The sequence below is a fragment of the Puccinia triticina genome, chromosome 4A (genome assembly GCF_026914185.1).
Source record: "Puccinia triticina chromosome 4A, complete sequence".
Taxonomy (NCBI): domain Eukaryota; kingdom Fungi; phylum Basidiomycota; class Pucciniomycetes; order Pucciniales; family Pucciniaceae; genus Puccinia; species Puccinia triticina.
The window spans coordinates 6,238,204-6,261,403 of record NC_070561.1 but is presented as its reverse complement, the minus strand read 5'-3'; the positions used below and the strand labels follow the sequence as shown (position 1 = coordinate 6,261,403).

The following is a 23,200-nucleotide window of genomic DNA, read 5'->3' as shown; positions in this document are numbered from 1 at the left end:
CTAGAGGGAAAGGCTAAACCTCACTGGCTGACGAAAATTGCTTAAGATCCAGTTTTCAAACAAGGTCCAGCCCTCCCCCTAAATCAAGCAATTGAGGTGACGGGAAGTGCTCCAGTGTTCCGGAGGAGTGCTTGTTTGGCGGACAGGGTGGTCGATAGAGGTAGTCCGGTTCAGGACTGCAACAACCGGTTACCAAGCTTTAGTCTTCTTAGATACCCGCAACAACCGGGCATCAAGATGTATAGTTGGTCTTCTGGGTGACCAGAAACACCGGTCAACATGACACTTCTTGCAATGGCCGGTTCGACAATGGTCATCGGAAGGAACCAAAAATAGGGCATAGAAACGATTACGGAAGGCAGTTTCCGTTCCTCTTGAATCTGATGATACGGCGGTTTCTACGAGGACAGGCCAAGTGAAAATTTTGAATCTCATTCGTTTTTCCGGTCAAGCATGGCTGCTGATTTGGGGCGAGGGGACTGAGACACATTCCGCTTCATGTTTTGGGAAAAAAACTGTAACCAGAACTTACCAGAAGGGGTTCACCTTCCTGAAACATTCAATTCGGGATTGGGCCATTGGTTGTGTACATATGATCAGCATGATGCAAAAATGTTCTTCTAAGTAGTTTAGAAAATGAGAAACATCGCAAGAGGGCCAGACGATTGTGTCGCCCGCCCGCCCTCTACTTCTAGTGGTCTTCCGTAGTGTAATGGAACCAAAATAATTGATAAATCTCGCAATCCGTACAATACTAGCATGATTTCTGCCCGACGAACCTTATGTGGAGTTGCTCTTCTCCGTTTTAAATTGATAACTGCAACTAGGGATGCGATGTTACCAACCAACAATCCCGACATGGATTTAGAGATAGGAGTTCGAAACCCTGGAGAAATAGCCGATTGCAATTCATCATGGCATTCAAAAATGCAATCCTCAGAGGCAGACACTTTTCGCAAGAGGGCCCGAGATCCCTACTACCCCATCCCGAGTGGGCAAGATGCTCATTGTGTTTTGTTACGGAAGTAATCGGAGATGATTGATGTGTGCGCTCCATTTTGTAGTACTGGAATCCTCCGGCATCTACTTTCCCGACGTTTACAATAATCGCAAGATCCCCGGACCAGAGCCAACCTCGAGCTTGGGCACAAGTAGTGCAGTTGGTGAGAAAGGTCAGCTTGCATACTACTCGTTAATAAGGCGATAGTCACGATTGCTGACGAGCGGTTTATACCCTGATGGACTGGTTATTTTCAAACATGTAGGTATTCAAAATGTAAACAATGCCCATCGAACCTCAAAGTCTTTGCTCAAAGAACTTATAATCTTCAAAGGGTTGGGAGCGCCTCAACAATCCCTGTATCAATCCCCGCCTGCACTCAAATTTCCAACCAAGCCGCGTTCCTTAAGTAAGACAGGTCTTCAAAACTACTGATCGATTGTCCCGGAGATATTTTCTGTCAAGAATAAGCGGCTCCCAAACTGACGAAACTGATTTTGCTCACCATCATCTAGGGACACGCCTCAGCCATTGGAAAACAAGATCCAAGTCTATCAAAGGTCGTCAAAAGATGAAAAAAATCTGGCTGGCTACACTAGACGATAAACCCGAGGGTGTCACCCACACAGAAAATCAAACTGGAAAGCAAAAAAGCAATCCATCTTTGCGATTCAAAGCCAAGCCAATTTTCAAGAAACTTCAGCCTCAGGCAGCTAAAGACAACGCAAAACTGTCTTATCTTTTTGTGCAAGCCAAAAAGTTAAATCGCAACCTGAAAGCCAACAATGCAAAGGCAGCTGAAGCTCTCCAACTGAATATTGAAAATAACAGAATAGCATTGCAAACAGCTTATCAGGTCCAGAAGAGCAAAAAATACATAGTTGCATTAACCGAGCTTTTACAGCAAACCAATTTGGAACTTGAAGAGGAACACATTTCTATTTATCCTTTGGACTGTTGAGTGTAATTTGATGAAAACTAGTTTTGCATATTCAATTTCATGTGTACACGTGGAGAGTACAACTTGAAGTTCGAGCGCTCTGTGAAAATCTTTTTTCTCGCCTTCCTGGTTTCCGTTTTACCATCGAGTCACTTTCGGGACGTTCTCACGCTTCAATCCCTCAAGACTCAAGAAGGCCGAATTAAAGGAGAATCATTGTTCAGGTAAAGAAGAGAAAACATCACAGCTGTCAAACAGAATCACATCTCGTCGACTAATCTTGATCCAACAACTCTAGATCCAGAATCTGAAGACAGTAGCGTTTCAGGAGGAGTTTAATCAGAACATACAGTTGGAGTCTCAGCGTTTGTTTTTGTCTAGTCACTATCATGTATCTTTCTTTATATTAAACTCACCAAAAACCTTTTGTTTTCTTCAGTTTTGTTGTTTCTAGTTGTTGTCTTGTTATCAAAGTTCTCGTCATCGTCGTGTTCAGTTTCTCAGTAAAGATAACTTCTTTATCCTGTTAGTGTGTTTTTCTTTTTGGTTGTCTTTAGGTCGTGACATTTCTTTGGTGACTCATCTTATTTTCATTATGTTCTTTGCATTGTTTTAGTCTACAAAATACTACTACTGGCTGAAAATAAAAATACAATTTGCAACAAAGAGTTTGATTAAATACCACATGGACCCCAACCTCAACTTACCAAGCAATGGGCGTAATTCAAATCATAATGCATATATCAAGATTCAATTAAAATCAAACAAATTGGGATTCAAAGAAACGGCAAACCGCCTGGTCAACAGAGCACAAAAGATCGGAGGGTACTTGTGCTTAGATGATCTCCAACAATTGCCTCATATGGAGCTGGATGCAAAAAAACAGGAAAAAATGTTACAGGAAGCTCACCAACATCTTCTGGAATGGTATTATAGTTTAATCTTTAAGGACACTCAAGATCATCCGCCTCTCCTAGGTTGGGCTCAACTAAATTTTCCACTAAAAGAAGCAAACCACAAAAAATTCAATTCTGCTCAGATTATTATTTACAAAACTCTAACACAGGATGGTTGGCTAACAGTTGCACAAGCTGATTGTGTTGCAACTGAGTTGCACAAAATCTGGTTAAATTCACAACTTCCAGCACACATGGAAAAATGGTTCAACTGTCCTGTGGCATAACTAGCATCAATTTCAATTCACACAATGTAAAACTTTTGATAAAAAATGAGCAGATGTATGTTTTCAACTAAATACTATTCACAGAATTCTAGTCTAAATCTCTGCTCAATCTCTCCTTTTGTTTATTTACATCACAATCTGTGATGCTATAAAATCCCAGTTCTATCCATCTCAAGTGAGATTTTGTTCCTTTTCACCTGTCCTGTCCTGTTCTTTTTCCATCTGTGTAAGCCCTTGTTAGGTCTTGCTGGGGCTCTCTATTTTTTACTCATCAAGTCTGCTCCTCCTGTTTGAATTACAGTGTCAAATCTCAGCCCAATGTTCTTTGAACCACCTTACGCTGAAAACAATCAACTAGCTCCTGACTCCAATCCTTAGCCTTCTTAAGATTGGTCCCCTCTTCATTGTATCAAAATTTTTGGAGTAAAAGCCTCACAAATATAACATGTGCTTTGTCAGAAATTAATTCAATATGGGGAAGATGATTTTTACAAAGTCCTTTTTACAGGGTACAAGGCCCTGTAAAGTGAGGACCCTGTGGAAGTGTACATTTGAGGGGGCTATGTGTAGTTTTACGCTGGGGCTGCCTGATTTGTCACCTTGCAAAGGGAGGCCATGTGAAAAGAGCCCTGTAAAAGTAAGAATGTAATTACCTATGTACAATTTTACAAGGCATCCTTTTTCAGGGTGGCACTTTGTAAACAGAACTCCATGCAAATCTCAAGTATTGATCTCCCAGCTGTAAATTAACAGCACCGCGTAAAAAAGATGTGGCAAAATTTCTTTCCAGACTTTGTAAAAGCAAATTTACAAGCTGGTTGATGGAATTTACAAAGTACGGAAAAGACTAAGGATTACTAAGAAATATAGGGAAAAAAGAACTACTTTCTTGAACTGAAAGTCCTCTTGCTTCTTTGGGTTGACTGTGGTTGATTGGCTTCATCCACAGGGGCAGCGTTTGCGTCAAGTGATTTTGGCTGTCCGGCTGGGTTGGTGTCCACTTTCTGGGATGTTTCTTGCACTGGATGCGAAGAGGGGTTGAGCTTTAGCTTCAACTTGATAGATTTATTGGCAAGGGGTTTTGTTGGATGTGAGACCACATTTTTGGAAGCGTCTTCATCATTGGACTCAGAATTGGCCTCGCTAGAGTTGTCCGAGTTGTAATCTAGGTCGCTCGCTTCCAAATCCTCATAGTTGTCCACATACTTGCCACCATCTAGAGGCTCCGAATATTTGATAACCGGGACGGATTCAACTTGAGGGTTGATCAACTTGCCCAAGTGCACAAACGGAGTATTGCCTTTGGCGTTCGGGTGGTCATTGCTTATCTTCGCAATTGATTCCTGTACATATTTCTCCTCGGCAGCGGTCCAGCGACGGGAGTAAAAGATCCAGCTGGTGAACGGATGACATCCTCCAATGGATGAGGCATCAGTATTCACCAGTCTGGCGATACCTTCATTTTGTTGATCGTCATGCAGCCATACACCAGTGGTGCTGCCACGGCCGCTCCGGACCACTTTGCACCAGTAGTGGTACCCGTTCCAAAATCCGCGAGAGAATAGGGTGTATGTTTCACCCGCAATCTTCAGTTGGTACGGCCAGTTCAAAGATTGCATGTATTCTTGCTGCTCAATAGTATTGGTGATCGGAGTCACTTCAACAAAGAAATAAAGGTGTTGAGGAGGCAGTTCGTCTTTGAATGCAAGTTGTGACTTCTCCTGAATATACACCACTGGATGATTTGGATTGTTTTGCGTGTTAGAAACTACCGTGACTTCGGGTTTGAGATCAACATTCTTGACCTTCTTGGAAGGTCTACCTCTGGCTTTCGGAATCTTCTCAGTTGTACCCAAGATTGAATCACATCGACACACAAGCCTGGGTGATTTGGAAAGCCCAGTAGTAGTCCAAACATCGATCAGGCCCAAAACATCAGCTTCAGCAACATTGTTGGCTTGAAACATGCTCCTTTCAATCTTGATAGTGGTCAGTGATTGGGTTTGCTGTTCCAAGCAAGGCTTCGCCGATTCGCACATGAACTCCCGGTGCTCAACGAGTTCAAACAGTCCATTCAAAGCTTTGGTTTGATTTCTCTTGGGGTCTAATAGCAGCTCCAAGAAGAAGTCGCACGAAGCAAAGGCACCAGGCTGAAAGTTTGCTTGATGCTTTTTGTTGCAGATCTTGAACAGTTTCAACTGTCCGTTTGTCAATACAGTTCTGATGCGGCCGATCTTTGTGAGATTGAAGGTTGTTCGGGAACCAAAGTGGAGGACGAGATTATAAAAAAGCGAAGACCCTTTCCCAGTGCTGTTGCAAAGCCAGAGAGGGTTGTACAGCGCAAACAAGGATTCCATGGCGGCGGCCATCCAACATCGGTTCCTCAAGTGATCCTTGGAGGAGGTGGTGCATGATTGGTATGTTGACCACTCACTTCAGTCGACATTCTGAGAATTTTTTGGACGACCTAGATTCTTCTTCTTGGTAGAAGGATCCGGTCCGTCCAGAAGAGCAGCAGTGGTATCCGGCGGGCGACCGTCATTGATAAATTTTTGCTTTGTGGGTTTGGCCCAGCCCATCGAATGCGTAATGTTGACTTGCATTTTTGTCTGGGATCCATATTTGACAGAGATTCCACACATGACAGCATTAAACTCTTCCTCCAAGACATTGATGTAACTAAAGAGCTCCACCATGCCTACCATTAGGCATTTCTTCCCCGAACTAGAGACATCATGAGAATCAGATTCAAATTTGAGAAACAAAAAAAGGCTGATTGGATCCTCACCTTATCATGTAATAGACCCGATGCATGCTTTGAATGGCATTGGTTGTGTCGGGCAGTCCATCATTGCCGTCTGGGTGGTCATCCAACATGGGTCGACGCGAGGGAAATAGCATTGATTGGACATCGGACATCGTCCACCAGTCGAGCCAGCGCTTAGTCTTAGGGAAAAGGCGTCGTATCTCGTCAATCTTCTCCTCGTGTGTAGGACCGTCTTCTTCAATTGGATCTAGTAAGGCCATGCACTTTTTTTGGAAGTCGGCCTGAAACAAGCTAGTAAGATCTCTTGAAGCCAAGGGGAAGAAGATGAAAGGCCGAAAGGAATCATGAAACTCACATCTTGATCTGCGGAGAGGATTGAACGATTGCTCCTCACTCGTGTCACTTGCGCGCGGAAGTGCTGGTGACACCCTTTGATCATCTTAGCGGCTCGAGTAGGATCGGTACATGCAAAGACGTCCATGTATGCCGCTTTGAAGCCTTCAGTTTGTGCCAGCAAGAAATCAACCACTTGGCGAACCATCAGATCATGCTCCGTGGGGGTCAAGTCAAGCCGAACAAACTGTCTCAACAGCGCCGAGAAATGCAGCTTGTAGTAATTGGTGCTGAGGCCCCTAATCCAAGAAAGCTGGACCGGAATCCACCGGGCGGTTTGCTCGCAAAACATTGATGTTGTAAGTAAGTAACCATTCTCAAAAAATCGATAGGTCACGTCCGATATGAGGCCTCCTTGGTAGACGTCGTTGTTTTCATCTCGAGCCAACATCTGTTCGGCCATCCACTTTGTTTGGAATGTAAAGTGTTCACAGTCGGTCTGAAATCCCGACGAGATAACCAGCAGCCCGCGCCTAGCCGGAAATAATAAATCAATAAGGAGTGAATTAGAAATGAATGAGGAGATAGGACCAGACTTACTTGTTCCATTGGAACATGTCCATCAGAAACTTATCCCCAATGCCCGCGCCTAACTTGTCAGGCACAATGTTGAGCTCTCATAGCATAAGGCGGCGGTAATATCTCAAGCGATCGGCGTTGACCAGTGAGCTGTGAATCTCAGTCACACTTGTGAGAGGATCATCGAGGCTGTCTGTCTGACCCATCTGGAAAAAGACCCGGCAGAAATAAACAAGCTGAACATGTATGTGGAAAGAAAATCGAGCCTGACCAACCTTCAATTTCAATGCTCCTTTGGTTGGGTTCTTGACTATCTCAGCTTTGAGATCTGCACGTGAGAGGGGGTCGGGTTTTTTGGCTTCGGGCCATGGATGCTGGTGTAAACCTCGATGGCGGAGTAACCCCCACCCAGATGGGACGTGGAAATCGAATCGTGTGGCTGTTCCTTTGCAAGAAACCCAGATAACATTCCATGGGCATCGGCCGGCGGCTCCTGGACACTTTGGCTTACTGAAAGTATCAAACAGCAAGGCATTGTTGTACATGTAAGGACATGGAACCAAGATCTGGCAAAACTCGTAAAAACTCACCTGTCTAGGTAATCCTGGATGCCGCCTCTGGCAGTTGGGGACAAGCCAACCCACTGACAAGTATCCACGTCGCAAACCAGGGCCCCAAGGCAGTAGACCCTCTGGATTTTCCAGACTCCCTTTGCTCGCTTCTCCACTCCAGTGGTTTTCGTAAATCCAACAAATCCAAAATTCACAACTACCTGATCAGCATCTTTGACAAAAATGGTTGCACCGTTGGGGTAGATTGGATAGTTTTCACGGTCCAGAGTACATCCGTGATCAATAAATGTCTGGAAACTTGCAAGATCAAGTGGCAACTCCCACTTGGTAACTATACACTTGAGGAGTTAGAGAGGGGAAGGTCTTCTGGGTTATTTGGCAGGACTATGCTTGATGGGTTGGACCCCGGAGGGTCATGATATAACAAGGGAGAGGAGGACATCAGAATGTGGGCCGAGCAGGATCCCGGATGGGGGGGAAGCGCATTGGGAGAGGGGAGGAGTTCTTATGGTATGGATCAAACAGGCTGATGCCGACCGAGATTCCTCCTGATCTTCTTGATACACATGGTCTTGTTGATACATATGTATGTACGATGTAAATTGATGAAAGTGTGCTTGTATTTCTAATGGAGAGCGGCAGAAGCTGTATTTTTACCAGTCTTGTAATCTGTTGTCTGGCTGTATGATAGTAAAATTCCATGTGGTCCCTCCAATTGGGAATTTTATACAGTGCACCCGGCCACACCGTAAACGTGGTGGTGTAATACTGTAGTTGGACCAATGAGCGTACTATAATACAAGGGCCTTTTCACAGGGCCTGCCTTTGCAAGGTGACAAAGTGGGTCAACACTTTGTAAAACTACACATGACCCCAGTGTTTGGGTCAATTTACACAGCACACCTTTTACAGGGCCTTGTACATTGTAAAAGGCACTTTGTAAAAATCTATGTCCCCATTCAATATGTTAGACAGAGTTCAAATTGAAGTTAAACCATTAATTCAATATGTGGGACATGGTTCACACTGAAGTTAAAGCAATAGTGGGCCATTGCAGTTAACCATAACTGTAACATATTTTAAATTCAAGTCAATGTTAACCTTGAGGGCTTAAGAAATACCCTCAATAACCACTTTTACAGGCTCTTTTTTCCCAATACAGCCTGCAAGATCTTATAAGATATAGTAGAGTATTGAAAATTCTAATTTCTTTAACAATAAAAATAACAACTGTTCAATAAAAATAACTGCCAGTGTGTGAAAAACTTGGTCTCAAATACCATAACACATCTCAACAGCCCACTGTTGGTTAGACTTATGGCATTGAAAATTATCATGCAATTCTTGTATCAATTTCTCCAAATGGTCAGGTAAGGGCTGAGAAGGGACCCCACTGAGCTTGAGAGAAAGTTTTCAAAAATATGCTTTGGGAAGTTTAGCCCAGAGAGTTTTTTTGAATACTTGCCCGCTTTGCTACCCAATCAATCAGAGGTAGCTTGAATCATCAACTGGACTCAACAGTGCTTGTTCCTGCTATCAGTTCTCATACTCATTAGCCGTTTGCATCCGGTAACCAACCAAGAGGACATACTGGGTGAGCAATGGAGGTACCTTTTTGAATTGGATTATATATCACTATTGTTACTTATGGCCAAGTTTGTTTTTTATCTTTCCCTTATTTATTTATTTTTAGTTTCTGTCTCAAGACTCACATTAACCATTTTCAATTCCCATCTGTCATATTACATTTCTTACCATTGTTGTGAGCTAAAAACTGTTTATTTTTGTTAAGCTAGGTGGATGCTTGTAAATCATATGTAGTATTCTTCAACCAAAACACAGGCAATCTTGTAGATAGTCTATATCAGATTGCTGCTGGCTTTTTCTTTCTTAGTGAATCAAAACCATTTCATTCTCACTACCAAAAGTGTCACAAGACTGTCAGTCTGTGAAATTTAGGTTCTTCATCTTGCGCCCCCCGCAACAATGTTTTCAGTTATGTCTGATTTTATTGACCGTGCTTCTTATATCACTTAAGTTGTTACTACTACTGGTAATTTAAAGAGTTTAAAATTCTATCCAATCTCTCCTTACATTCTCTGGATCCGTCATTCAATTGGATGTCTTTTCTTATCATCAAGATCCCCACTGTGAATTCTTCCAAAATTTACAGTGCACGCAACAATTTATCTGTTGATGCCCAGAATTGTAGCCGCCGTGTGCTCTCTCCAACAATTGAATCTCCTTCCGTCGCTTTGAAGCCGACGATAGCGGAGATCTTGTGAATCAGGGACAGATGACAGTTTCTCTCATTTGAATTGGACGTGTATTTTTGTAATACTATATTACCATAGAGAAAGTATTGGATCTATCTAAATTACAAAATGGCCATCATCTTCTGCCTCAAAGACAGATGTGAGGAGATCATGTTGGCGGGCAGGGCGCGGTGCACATGAACTGACCAACCCCAATACCGTGCTTGCTGACCTCTCTCCTGGACCTAACCTCCATCGGAAACCGTGCAACTTCTGGTTTCTCTCAGCAAAGCTTGTTGTTCTACTTTTATCCTTGAAGTATTATAAGATGAATGTCTCCATGAAATGTATACTTTTGACGATTTCACCATGTACTTGATTCTCAAGACAGCAGCGGGGCGATTTTGGAACAAACCTAATGTGGATGATGAAGTGGAATCGGGACGGAGGGAAGGGTTGGGCAAACTCCTTTTGTAAAATATGGCTTGCAAAGGACCGGTTGTCCATCGAGCCACTGCATTCTGATTAAGGCCACCCGGCACGCTGCACCCCAGCGTAGCGTCTGAGCGGCCTGCCAGTTTGATTAATCAGAATGTGGAGCGCGTATCGTGTTACTGCTCAAGACAGATATGACTGGGGCGTTGTAGATTGGGACAACACTAGTAATTGCTTTCATTATGTAATCCCCGATCACTCTGTCGCAATGATCAATCCAACTCTTGCTCACTTTAAATAACCAGTTTTCATAAACCCTTGAAACTTATCCGTCGCGTCAGAGTTGCTTTTCAACACAGAGTTGGCCGAAGTAAACTGTACTATGGTCAAAATTAAGGAAATCAGATGGATTGCCATTCAACAGATGACCTTCTCGGATGCGGGTAGTCCTAGCTGGTGTGGCACTCTCATTCGCCTCAGTGGACCATGGTAAAACATGGGATTTGGTCATGACTTCATCTTACTCCACAAGAGGGACACGCTTTCAAATTTCTTTTTGAGACTCTTATCAAAATTGAGATTATATGTACAGGTCTGCGCACGGTACAAGGGAGAAAGAAATCCAGCGAGTTGATTGGACTCAAGTACACAGCGCTGTAGTACTATTTCAAAGATGTGCCAAATTAAACAAATGTAGGTAGCAAGTGTGAGTGTACCTCATTTACAGGCGCCATAACGGCATTAATGAAAACGGACTGCCGTTACCCTTACTGTAAATTTTCTCCGAAACTTTTGCTTCGGAAACTCAACAATTGATGGCCTTTGTTCATGTCAGCGCTCGGTTTTGGGCATGAACCAGAAATATATGACTGGCCTCACGAGCCGTCCTATGTACTAAGTAGAGAATTCTCTGAAAACTTATGTTAGCAATGCGAATATTTGGTGCGGCGAAAAAATTCTTTTAAGCTTGCAATCCACCAGTATTTGGTCTGATAAATCGAGTGTAGAAGTGTAGCCAACAGCAGGAAAACTCTCCTCTGGAGAAAGGGCCCAGCCGTGGGTCGTTGGTCGGTGTTTGTGTTTGTACGCGCTTCTTTTGAAACCTTAATAAACCGCAACGATTTGTGCTCTCTGTTTGGCACAAGCTGAGCCTTCAGCTTGTGCTGCTGCTGCCCCACCATTCTTGTTTGACCCCAGGGCAGTGCTTCCCTCAGGGAAGGCCCCATTGTTCCCCCTTTCTCCCTAGCGAAGAGCAGCACACCCCAACATCGGCCAATCCTTTCGCTCTCTCCATACCCACTTTCCACTCACCCTCTACCACTTCACCGGACCCATACACAAAGAAATGCCTTTGTTCAAGGGGAAGATGCGCGAGGAGGAGGACTCCGACTCGGACGAATCCTTTCACTGTTGCGGCAGGCCAGAGGACTTGCTTGAAGAATTCCGATCCTCGATGGAAATCCCCAAACCAGACGGGAATGAAGTACGCGTCCCTGACGATCAAGAGTACTACCTCTATTCGGCTGGCCTTGAACGACTCAATTCCCCCGACAATGGACCCAAGCGCGCCTCCTGTTCCTCAATTCACGCCATTCCACGCTGCTCAACGGTCTATTCCTCCGATTCCGACCGCACTCGGGTCGCGAGCCCTCTCCTCATCATCAAGACTGACGATGTAGTCTCACCACCCTCTTCACCCGAGATGAGGTAAGTAAACAGACTGACTCTCTGGCCCTTTCCTGGGGCTTCGTCATCGATGAAGCTTTACGGACATTAATCAAGCCAGTTCGTTGTGCAGGACGGTTCGATTCCAGCCAGTCGAAGCCAGCCAGCCTTCCAAGCCCAAGAAGTCGAAATGGAAGATTCAAATCGCCCGGCCCCAGAGCTTCCTCCGACTGGCTATCAGTCCCACCGACGATCGCCCACCAAGTCCCGAGCCTTCGACCGCCCAAGCCTCGGCCCTTGACGGTCAACCACCTTCAGCATCGTCTCTTCGTCGACGGGGAATGGTCTTCACCCCAAGCAACCTTCCGGAGCAATTGAAGGAGTTGGCCGAGACTGAAGATTTGGACGGAAGCGGTACTTGAACAAACGGCCTTCCTGCTTTTTTTCACTCTTTGATTATTCTCTCCCGTTTATCAGTGCCAACCTATGTTACACCATCACACTCTTGCACATCTTGTTATTCGTATCTACGCTCCTTCACATCCATCTAAAGCTGTCTTTTGTACCACCTCTGTTCTGTTATATCTGTCCATCAACTATGTGAAACAGCTTCTGTGTCATTAAAAGGACTATAAAATTGGACTATTTTTGTAAAATGTATTTGTAGAAATGCTATTATCATTGAATGAATACTACTTGTCTGTCAAAACTGAACACGCTAAGCTTGGGCACTGAAGTAACCAGCGTGCACAACCTTCCAGCTCTCTTACTCAGCCGCTACCATTCTTGTGCTCTCCAAGCTCATCACACCCAAGATAGAAACTTTGGTGAGTCTAGCCGGGCCAGTATCTCTTACTTCAGACCAGTAAGGTAGACTGGTCCGAGGGGAAGGATGGACAAGGGACCCCCTTCCTTTTTCTTAATGGGCCCTCTTCCTTTTTATCGGACCGATCTCGTCTCATTGGGCGGAGGTCAAGAATCAGAAAAGTCCTATCGGACCGATGCGACAGGCCGGTCCGAGTGCAATGAGAGAGCTCACCCTAGGCGGATATCTTGTATTGGACAGATACAGCACGATTACTGATTGGCAGCCTGCTTGTCTTTCTCAAGTTTCTACATAGATGTAGCAATTGGATTGCGATGAATGATGAAAATGGATGCATATGCAGATAGCAACTGCGATGGGAGTTTTTCTTTTTTTGGCCTCGGGTTGCTCAATATGGGACAGCAACCCAATTTAGCGAGACCCATGGAGGTGCTCTTACAGACTCACTCAGCGCCGAAATGAGAAGCACCAATCAGTCCGAGAGACCAACCCAGCCATCTTCCGTTGCCCTGAATCGATGTGTAACACTCACGCAAACAAACCTTTGTGTTATCGTAGTTGTACCAAATAGGTAGCATACTAATGACGTGTTTATATTTCATCATTTGCAGACATTGCATCACTTCATCTGATCGGGGCAATTATAGCAAGAAAACAATCGATGATGTTGTAAACTACACCTCATGACCTCAAGTCAAGAAATGGAGAATCAAGATTGCAGCATACAAGCTGAGAGGTTAGGTAGCTGCTTCCAGAGCCACTTGACGCTTGACTTCAGAGGCACCGGCGTTGATGAGGATAGCGGGTCCGACCGAGAAGCCAAGATCTTTCATTTCTTCGACGGACAGGTGATTGAAGACTGTCCAATGATGGAGGCGATGGATAGTGATGAGCTGGCGGGTGTGTTTGTCATCGGGAGGGATGTGGCAGATCTTGAGGAAATCTTCCATCTTCAGGGTCTCTGGGTCCAATTTCGAAGGTTCCTGACTCAGTCTCGGTCGTTTAGGCGGTCGCGATTGATCTGCGGGGCTGGACAAGGTTGTTGATGCCACATTTTGATCAGCACTGCTTGATTCCGGCTCGCCGGACGTTGTAACTTGTGGGGGGATAATCACTTGCGACCCCGATGCTTCAGTCAAGTTTATAGGGGACTGGGGTGGGTGGCAAGACATTGGTTTCTGGAATTTCGATTGCAAATCACTCGAGTCAACATCATTAGCAATCACACAACAGGCAGGAACAGCTCACGCTTGTGGGAGTTCCACTCCAGGAGTTCTCTTCGGGCTTGGTCATTGTAATATTGATCTTTGGTTTACATCCGGGGAAGTTCTTGATGGAAGCCTTCTCTCTAGCCAAGAAGGCCTTGAAACTAGCATCATCTGTGACCACGAATTGCTGCATCCAGTCGATGGGATTGCTGAGATTGCAACACAGCTCGATTTGCTTGTTGCTATCAGCAGTCTTCAAGATTTGTACGAGATCGGCATCATGATGGTTCAATTTCGAACCCAGGGCTCTGAATATGCCCGCCTTGATGCGTTCAAATGGCAAGTCCCTCGGCAAGACGCACATCAATTCCGAGTCATCGGCGGATCCTGATTTGGTCGGGCAGATATTTTTGTAGCTTCCGGGGGTTGTCTCGACCCATAGAGAGTAGGACAGGTCAAAGGTGATGTGGGACGTGTCGAGATTGCTTCCAGACATGATGCGTCGAGCTGGATGCGGCCTGGGCGGTTGGCTGGGCCGAAGATATCCTGCACAAAGTGCTGTGTTGCAGAAAAAGCTTGCGTGGCCTGCGACGCCGGCTTGGATGCCGACATCGGCATGAGCCATACACCCGAAACCCATGCGACGAGCGGCTTTAGTGCATACATTGCTGTAATTATGTGTTTGTGCTCTTATTTTGCTCCAGACCTCTCCAGACGGACTCTCCGACGACCCCACAACACATTGGGAGCATTGCTTGCCGACAGCGCTCTGTTCTCGCTGTGGCGCGCCGGAAAACCGGACTGGCTGGCATCCGGTGACGCGCACAACCTGGTGCTTCGGCGCGTGTCCCCGAGCTTCACCAAGCCTCTCCGAGGAGGCGCGAAGCGTCGAAGGAGAGGCCGCGCTCCCCCGAGGAGGGACTTGCGTTAGGTTCGGGACATTCATCCTTGACTACTAGTCGTGATCCTGATGCAGGCGTCAGGAATTATTTACAGACATACGACTTGTTGACTTCACCGATAGCGTCTCCATTCACCGAGTTACGCGCTCGGAATACTCCCAGAACACGGCACATGTCATCCTTGAGACTTCCCCCCCACACCACCAGCGCCCAAGCAATAGGAAGTGTTAATTATGCTTCCTGTTTTGTTGTGAGTAAATCCTCCCTCGACTAAGTTACTGAACTCTGGAAGTAATCGTTCGGGCACATCTTCCCTCGTTCTTTTGTTTTGCTCGAATGATTAGCCTGTGATGTCCTTTATCAGTGGAATAGTTTTTCTACAGTATGGAAGATTTGTTTCCCGCCAAGCTTGCCGCCAGTCGCAAGTTTCATTTCGTTTGGGAACAGTTGGAGTGGTGCTTCATTTAGCCCAAGTGGTCGTAGATTTTTGGGTGAGTTGATTCATAGCTATTCAACCCGACATGCCAACTTTACTAACAAGTTGCAAGAAAAACTTTCAAGTAGTGCCTTTTTCACTCCTTTCAGAACTATACAAGCGGAAAGCCATACACGTATTATCTCTATGAGGCTTTGCAAGTCTTCTTTGCAGTGGGAATCATATTTGTCGTTCAGTGAGAATTTTAACTTGGTCTTTCCGCTTGGAACTCTTCGAAAGAACATGGACGTGAATGCTGATCAAACTGAGACCGATGTGCAAATGCAGGTATCATTTCTTTCGTCTCGCATACGCCACGGATGCCTTCTCCAAGAGGTGGACTGTTCCACTCGGACTTTTTTGCACTGGAGCTTGTGTCGGAGGTTTGGGGACGTCCATTGAGTTTTACAGGCATTTCCGCCAAGGCGGTTTCAGCTCGGCAACGCCGCTCGTCATCCGTGGAAGATTATTATTGTTTCTCGTTATTTGGTTAGGATGCAACGGGTTTACAGACGGTGCCATCACCTTTGCGATGGTTAAAGCGCTGTATCATGGCCGAGCCTTTGTCAAGCAAAAGTCTCTCAGAACCACCCTTTCTCGACTACTAACGGTCATCATCAAGTGGGTAGTTCGCTGAATCATGAATGATACCTAGAATCTGGCAGAGTACTATGATTCTTTTCATTCTTCAAGTGCATTCACTGACTGGTTGTTTCCTTTGATAGCACGTTCTCTCTAACTTATCTTGCGGCCATGCTTTCTCTCATAGCAGCAATATGTACGTGTGCCATTTATGCATCTTGGTTTCCAAATAATCATGTGTTGACGTCCAGCCACCGCATGTCCAAACACTAGTGCCTCACATAATACCCAATGTTTCCATGAAAACTGAAATGGCTTGCCAGACCGCCGGGTTCTTCTTGAACAACTTGCTCTCGCGGATCTATCTGATTTCTTTTTGTCAGTATGAAGTTTTTTCTAAAGCCGCGAGAATCTCCCTTGATTGATCTTCAAATGATGCTGGATGTACATACACGTTTGAAGTCTGTAGCTTTCAGGAAACCGCGTATTTTGCACCACATCAAAATGACTCTTGCGTGGCTTCGATGGGGCACATAAGCACCAGTAGAAGCTGTCTGGTGGATTCTTTCGGCCCCACATTGGCCCAATGTCCCGGAAATAGACCTCCTTTAAGACGGCAGCAGAAGAGAGCGCGCGTCCAGGTTACACATCAAGTGCAAATTGCGGTGGACGAAAATATCGAAGAAAAGACTATTTTGATCTCATAAACTCACGAGGATTAAATACTAAAGAGATCAAAAGTACTATATTATTGTGCGTTTTCTGATTCAGATCACCTCATCTTAGGTTTGCTTGGCTAAGCGGGCTGATTCTACCTTAGGCCGTAGCTTCTTCAAGGCACGAGGCCCGCAGATCAGACAATACGGCCAGAGGCAGAAGGCTCAGAGGACGCAGTATTACGAAAAACAGAAAGCAACAAAAATGGACTATATGGAGCGCTTACAATGGTTTGCACACGCCAGAGTCAGAATGCACTTGTCTTACTCTTGGTGACGATACTTGGTGACGATAGCGTATCTTGAGATTATTTTCTCGTTTACAAATGTGAATCAACTGGCTTAAGAGTTTCAAAAACCGACCTTGCGATGGTACTTTATGAAGCTGGATCCCATTCATGTATGTGCATAAACAAAATCCCATTACATTAATGATTAACCTGTAGAAAACACTACACGAGGTTTTCTGGATTGAATCCTTTGGATGTGACCTCTTTTGAGATCATGGATGGCACACATAGATCGCTGAAGTTCTAGGAAGAGATTCGCGATGGGGTGAAAAGTGAATTTAGCGCGTCGTTTGAAGATCCGGTTGAGCATACGCTGCCATTGACGGTTCAGTAATATCTGCAGAGAGGCAGTAACATAATAAATGGAAAAATGAATAAATTAAAGGGTGTTTAGGATTTTGCACATCACAAAATGGAGGGAACGGACTCCGATCATCCCAATGACGCAAAACGCATTCATTGTTGATGTTTGGTAAATTGACCAGAGTAAAATCCGAGGAAGAAAAACCTCCTCACTTATAGGTCCCTGATACTATGCTCAGCCTTAAATTTTGGTCCAGAAAACAGCGCAGGCGCTTCTTTCAGAGTGTGTACGCCGCCAGCAGGGCTTTATATGAATGAGCATTCAAAGGAAAACTCCAGCGCTTCTTCTCTTTATCTAAATTCTTGCACAAATCACTCCAATGAAATGTACCCTTCAAGCTAATACATTTCGGTGATCCATTTTGATTGGGATGTGTTTCCGGAACGTGGAAGATTCACGAGTGCCGGAGGGACTCAATCAGATCATTTAACAAATAAAAATTAAACCTTTTATTTAATTAGCCCGAATGTAAGCCCTGGCGGGGGCCTTCCCAGAGCGAGAATTCATCAGCTGGCCAACCAGAATGGGGATGTCAATAAGGTTTTCCAGAAAGACGCATGACTCTCCGCGTTTATTCGCGCCTGGCCGAGTCTCGGATGGATCTCAGCACTACTCGCCAACTTCCTTGACTCATCTTGTGAGTTACAGGCTTTGCTTGAAGCGCTACTCTCCGTGCATTCCGAGTTCTAGCGCTATTACTTTGGCTTCCAACTTCTTTTCCGGCAGTGCGCACACCCTTCCATATATTCTTTCAGAATACTGGCGAGTACGGCGCATGGAATCGTTAGAACTTCCAACGAAGGCCGCCAGCGCCCAGGCAATAGGAAGCGTTAATTCTGCTTGCTACTTCATCGTGAGCAATTACATCAACCAAAATGCTGCCACGACTGATTACTGACAATGCGGCGTGATTTTTCTCGCTTCTCTTTCCGTTTTTATTTATTCGGATTAGGCCATGACGCAGTTTATCAGTGCAATCGTGTTCCTTCAATATGTCAAATTTTACTCGCTACAAACTTCTCGCCAATCGCAATTGTCGTATCGCTTGGGAACTGCTGGAATATTGCTTCATTTAGGCCAAGTTGTGGTAGATCTATGGGTCAGCTGACATATATTTGATAAATTATTCTATGCGTTTTGCCGATTTGTTGTCTTGGAGACATCCACAAACAGAGTATCTTTCACTCTTTTCAGTATTACGCAAGTGGGAAGCCATACACGTATTTCCTCTACGAGGCCTTACAAACTGCCTTTTCAGTAGGTATTATACTGGTTGTTCAGTAAGGATATCTACCATTTTATCTCTGTTTGGAACTTGCAAAAGGGGGCTTGAAAGCTGATTGCACCGGTGTCATATTCCTGTAGGTATCATTTTTTCCAGGTTGCGCATGCCACGTCCGCCCTTTCGAAGCATTGGGCGATTCCGCTTGGCATCATTTACCTCGGAGCTTGCGTAGCTGGCTTGGGAGCGGCTTTTGAATTTTTCGGGCACTTCCGCCACAGCGGGTTCAGCTCAGCTACTCCGCTTGTCCTTCGCGGTAAACTGCTATCCTTCTACGTGATTTGGCTAAGTTGCAATGGGATTGCAGATAGTGCAATCACCTTCGCTATGGTCAAAGCTTTGTATCAAGGTCGAGGATTAGCACGGCACAAATCATTAAGAAGCACCCTTAGAAGGCTATTGAGTGTTATCATCAAGTGAGCTGCCTGTCTACGATTGGATTCTGAATGAACTATTGGCATCCATTTGTTTCGATTGGAATAAAAATCATTGACCGCGGTCTGTTTCATTCGATAGTACTTTCTTCTTGACATATCTGGCAGCCAATCTTTCTCTCCTAGCGGCAATATGTATGTGATTCCATCAGCTTAATTCCAGGTGCGGTATCTAAAATTTGCCATTATCATCAGTACCACGCATAATACCCAATTTTTCCATTAAAGCAGAAGTGGTGTGCCAGACGGTCGGAGTTTTCTTAAATGGGCTGCTATCAAGGATCTATCTGATATCTTTTTGTAAGTTTCGTATTTATGTTTTTTCTGGCTGAGCTACCCGTGCAAGTACCAGCAATGTCACAGGCTGTTCAATTTATGTTTTCAAAACTCAAGTCTGCAGCTTTCAGGAAGCCTCGTACTTTGGACCACAACAGTATGACTCTTGCGTAGCTTCCTTAAGATATATCAGCAGCATCGGAAGCCGGAATTCATCCGGCATCAAATTATCGACATTTCCTGGCAAGAAATATCCTTCAAGGCGGCAACAGAACAGAGCGCGGGTGCAAGTCACACGTCAAGTGGAAATTGTGGTTGATGAAACTTGACGAAAAAAAGTATCATCAACTTGAAAAAGAGATATTGAAAAATGAAATCAAAGGGAATATTTTTGCCAATATCTTGTACTTATAAAATGCTTAGCTAAATCAATTTCTCTCATCATGACGAAAGTGTGACCAATTATATAAGAACTCTTTCTTACAACGGGCTTCCTGGCTTCACATTTGGCCACTCATTGATCATCACTGAAAAAAATGAACAACACGCGCTGAGCGCTTGGCTACCAAGCTGGCACCATATTGCACTATGTTGCAGTCCTCCAACAATAAACAATAGTTTTTTTGCCTTTTAACTTGGGAATAAATGTATGGAATAAATCACTTGATTGACTGTGACTTGAGGATCAATTGATGTGGAGAATTGGTTCAGACAGATAGCAGAATATCTTGTGGAGTAGAGACAGCGTGAAGCCACAGGCCTAACTTGGGAACATACAGCAAACCCGCTCTTCAAATTTGTTACTTTTTATTCAAGTTAAGGCAGTGCTCAAGAGTTTGTTTATTTTGATGTAGGAGTAATTTGGAATAACCAAAAATAAAAGAATAACCACTATCTTAATCCTAGCTCCGGTAGATGAGTGGCATTCTAGTTGATTTTACTACATACCCACCAAGCCAGATTGTCTATGTCTTCCCTTTGTTCACTTGTGAAGTTGTGATGGTATTCCGAAACCGCAAAGCAGAGATAGCTCTGTCAAAAATCTTGATACATAGCCACAAATTCCTTCCCCAATCAATTGGCTCGATGATTTCTTGATTCCTGGTATCTTTTTATCTATTCTTTGATTTCTTTTTTCTTTCTTGATTTCCTTTCCCTTTTCTTACTGTTTCAATTTCCCTCCGCTCTCATCTCATTAGCATATGTACTACGTAGTTGTGTTGGCTTGTTTTTGAGTTTTTCTCTCAAGAGGTTATTACTCAGATTTCCAGTGCGCAATGCTATAGGCCAAATTACACTCAAAAAGAAAAAGATGGTATTCCGACATAACCTGACTCATGAGGGCAGTTGGGAACCTCGTTGGTTACAGCGCCTATGTAGTGGCGCGTGACATGTCGGGGTTCGCCGGACGTTCACGGTGGAGACCCAAGCGCGCTGGTGAGGCGTGGATTGCCTGGCTCGAGCCCGTCAAGCTGCCAAGCACCACCATCATGGCACCCACCTCCACCGCTGAGGGATCTACGAACCCCAATGGGAAATCACACAACAAGGTCAGCGTCATCTTGAGCATCTTTCTCTTTCTTCCCCTTGGATTGTATTTCTTGACTCTGGAGCTGACACATTATGTTGACTCACTGTAGGTCGTCATCATTGGCTCCGGTCCTGCCGGCCATACCGCTGCCATTTACCTCGCCCGTGCAAACCTGGAGCCTCTCATGTTCGAAGGCATGTTGGCAAATGGATTTGCACCTGGTGGACAATTAACCACAACTACCGACGTTGAAAATTTGTCAGGCTCCCCCTCTTCTCTCCTTTCTCTCTCTTTCTATCTGTATCTCTCTTCTGTCTCTCTCTCTATGAGCTCTGTTAACAACGAAGATTACCTTTGATTTTCCAGCCCTGGATTCCCGGAGGGTATTCGCGGCCCAGAGATGATGGATCTTTTTCGAGCACAATCGATCCGGTTCGGTACGAAGATCTTAACCGAGACAGTATCGAAGATCGATCTATCCAATCGGCCGTTTAAGTACTGGCGAGAAGGTCATGAATCGGACGAGCCAGACACGGCGGATTCGATCATCATCGCCACTGGGGCCTCAGCTCGTCGTTTGAATTTACCAGGAGAGGATACCTACTGGCAGTCCGGAATTTCGGCTTGTGCAGTCTGTGATGGGGCGGTGCCAATCTTTCGCGATAAGCCTTTAGCCGTCATAGGCGGTGGTGATAGCGCTTGTGAGGAAGCTACCTACCTAACTAAGTATGCTAGCCAAGTCTTCGTATTGGTTAGAAGAGACCAATTAAGGGCTAGCAAGGTTATGGCCAAACGTTTGATGAATCACCCCAAGGTAAGTTCTTCATATTCACGTTGCAAACTCCTATGTCGGCCCGGTTAAGCTACATTTCATATAGCTCTTTCATTAACATTTGCTCTGTTTTGATCAGGTCACGATCCTTTGGAACACAGTACCTGTAGAGGCCAAAGGGGACGGAAACTTGCTGAATTCCCTGCTAGTCAAAGACACCAAAACAGGAGAGGAACGCACGATAGATATCAATGGCTTGTTTTATGCGATCGGCCACGAGCCGGCGACAGCATTAGTTCGAGGTCAGCTGAAAACAGATGAAGATGGGTACATTTGCACCAAGCCCGGTACATCCGAAACAAGCATTCCTGGAGTATTTGCAGCCGGAGACGTCCAAGATAAAAAATACCGTCAAGCAATCACTAGCGCTGGGACTGGATGCATTGCTGCCTTGGAGTGCGAGAGATTCCTGGCCGAGGAAGAGGCGATGGATCGAGATGGGGAGCCCGTTGTTCCTCAACCGGGGTCAGTTCACGACTTTTAATCTACAAGATTTTTTTGTATCATTTCTGACAAATTTTTTGATCTAAACTTGTATAACATAGCTACCTTGGAACAGATAAGCCCTAGGATACGAAGACATATACATAGAATATTTCTGATCGACTCTTGAACATTCTTCGATAAATCTCTTGAGAAACATTTAACTTGTGACAATAATACATTTTTGGTAATAAATATGATCTTGTTGTTTTGTTGTTATTCCCAACCTGCGTCTACTTTTCTCTTCCGCTGTCTAGCGAAATGACGCCACCTCCATTACTTTCCGACGTTTATCAAAATGCAACCGCCACTTCTTTGCGCCTAAGCCGCCAATGTACTGACGCATCTGATTTGTTCATCTGGGGTAAGCGTCGCTAATGAGCGGGAAACAATATTTTTCCACTCAATGCGGAGAAGGTTGAAGAGAAATCGGTTCAAGCAAGAAATATAACACCGGGACCGTCTCCTTTTAAGAATGGAAAGTGTGTCCCAAGAAAAGGCTATATGAGAGCATGCGGGTAACATTGTTTGCAGACAAAATCAGCTTGTGAGTAGATGAAAAGAATTATCGACATGAAATCTAATGAGTAACATACCACTAAGCTCATGCCAACGCTACTCTTTCTCTATGAGGCCCAGGTATCTCAAGCTGCCTATCTAATTTTGCCATGCCAGAGTGATTTGTGTTCTAATTAAATAGATGGTCATCTGTTCCCTTAGAATCTTCCCCCTCATCTTCCCGTCAATATTTGACAGGTCATTGCGATACCGGTGATATGCAGCAAGAGTCATCCAATTTTCTTAGATATGCATGCCTCTTTCAAGGCTCACAGTGCCATAGAAGACGGGATGAAATCAGCGGAAATTATTTACGTACCAATACTGAGGCTCACCCAGGCAGAACAAATCATCTGGTACTGTTGTCACGTGGGAAGTGGAGCATGTGGGAAATAAGAAGGGAAGTCCTAGATCAAGCAGATGGCTTCGAACAGCTTCTGATCAGGGACTCTTTGTAAGTCACACATTTAGATTGCATGTGCATTGCATTCTTGGTGTTTAAGGGTTAATGCAGCACGGTGTGTTTGGTCTGCAAACCCAATCGGCTTTATGCTGCTATTAAGGGATCAAGAGACGGGTGAAAGCTAGAATAAAGACCTGGTGCATACATAAATAGATGCTCTGTGGTGATGAGGGTCGCATGTATGTAGATGGCACTACATAACTAGGGTATCACCCAAGACATCATCTCAGGCTGACCGTTGAATCAAAT

At 44.8% G+C, this 23,200-nt stretch overlaps 5 protein-coding genes across 5 annotated transcripts; 4 read left to right on the top strand and 1 right to left on the bottom strand.

Moving 5' to 3' along the window:
* Positions 1-834: 834 nt before the first annotated feature.
* PtA15_4A691 (uncharacterized protein) lies at positions 835-1,881 on the top strand (the record flags this gene model as incomplete). The annotated part of the gene is made up of 5 exons (XM_053168600.1): positions 835-991; positions 1,065-1,172; positions 1,266-1,409; positions 1,516-1,759; positions 1,857-1,881. The coding sequence occupies 5 exons, from the start codon at positions 835-837 to the stop codon at positions 1,879-1,881; spliced, it is 678 nt and encodes a 225-aa protein (XP_053019793.1).
* Positions 1,882-11,409: 9,528 nt separating this feature from the next.
* On the top strand, positions 11,410-12,151 carry PtA15_4A690 (uncharacterized protein; the record flags this gene model as incomplete). Its single annotated transcript, XM_053168599.1, has 2 exons — positions 11,410-11,771; positions 11,863-12,151. The coding sequence occupies 2 exons, from the start codon at positions 11,410-11,412 to the stop codon at positions 12,149-12,151; spliced, it is 651 nt and encodes a 216-aa protein (XP_053019792.1).
* Positions 12,152-13,292: 1,141 nt separating this feature from the next.
* On the bottom strand, positions 13,293-14,403 carry PtA15_4A689 (uncharacterized protein; the record flags this gene model as incomplete). Its single annotated transcript, XM_053168597.1, has 2 exons — positions 13,293-13,733; positions 13,804-14,403. The coding sequence occupies 2 exons, from the start codon at positions 14,401-14,403 to the stop codon at positions 13,293-13,295; spliced, it is 1,041 nt and encodes a 346-aa protein (XP_053019791.1).
* A 3,212-nt stretch (positions 14,404-17,615) lies between these two features.
* On the top strand, positions 17,616-19,413 carry PtA15_4A688 (uncharacterized protein; the record flags this gene model as incomplete). The annotated part of the gene is made up of 7 exons (XM_053168596.1): positions 17,616-17,945; positions 18,045-18,191; positions 18,266-18,372; positions 18,458-18,790; positions 18,891-18,943; positions 19,004-19,108; positions 19,202-19,413. The coding sequence occupies 7 exons, from the start codon at positions 17,616-17,618 to the stop codon at positions 19,411-19,413; spliced, it is 1,287 nt and encodes a 428-aa protein (XP_053019790.1).
* A 1,161-nt stretch (positions 19,414-20,574) lies between these two features.
* Positions 20,575-22,017, top strand: PtA15_4A687 (uncharacterized protein; the record flags this gene model as incomplete). The annotated part of the gene is made up of 5 exons (XM_053168595.1): positions 20,575-20,634; positions 20,725-20,873; positions 20,982-21,429; positions 21,527-21,912; positions 21,993-22,017. 5 exons carry the CDS (start codon positions 20,575-20,577, stop codon positions 22,015-22,017), a joined length of 1,068 nt encoding a protein of 355 aa, XP_053019789.1.
* Between the last annotated feature and the right edge of the window lie 1,183 nt (positions 22,018-23,200).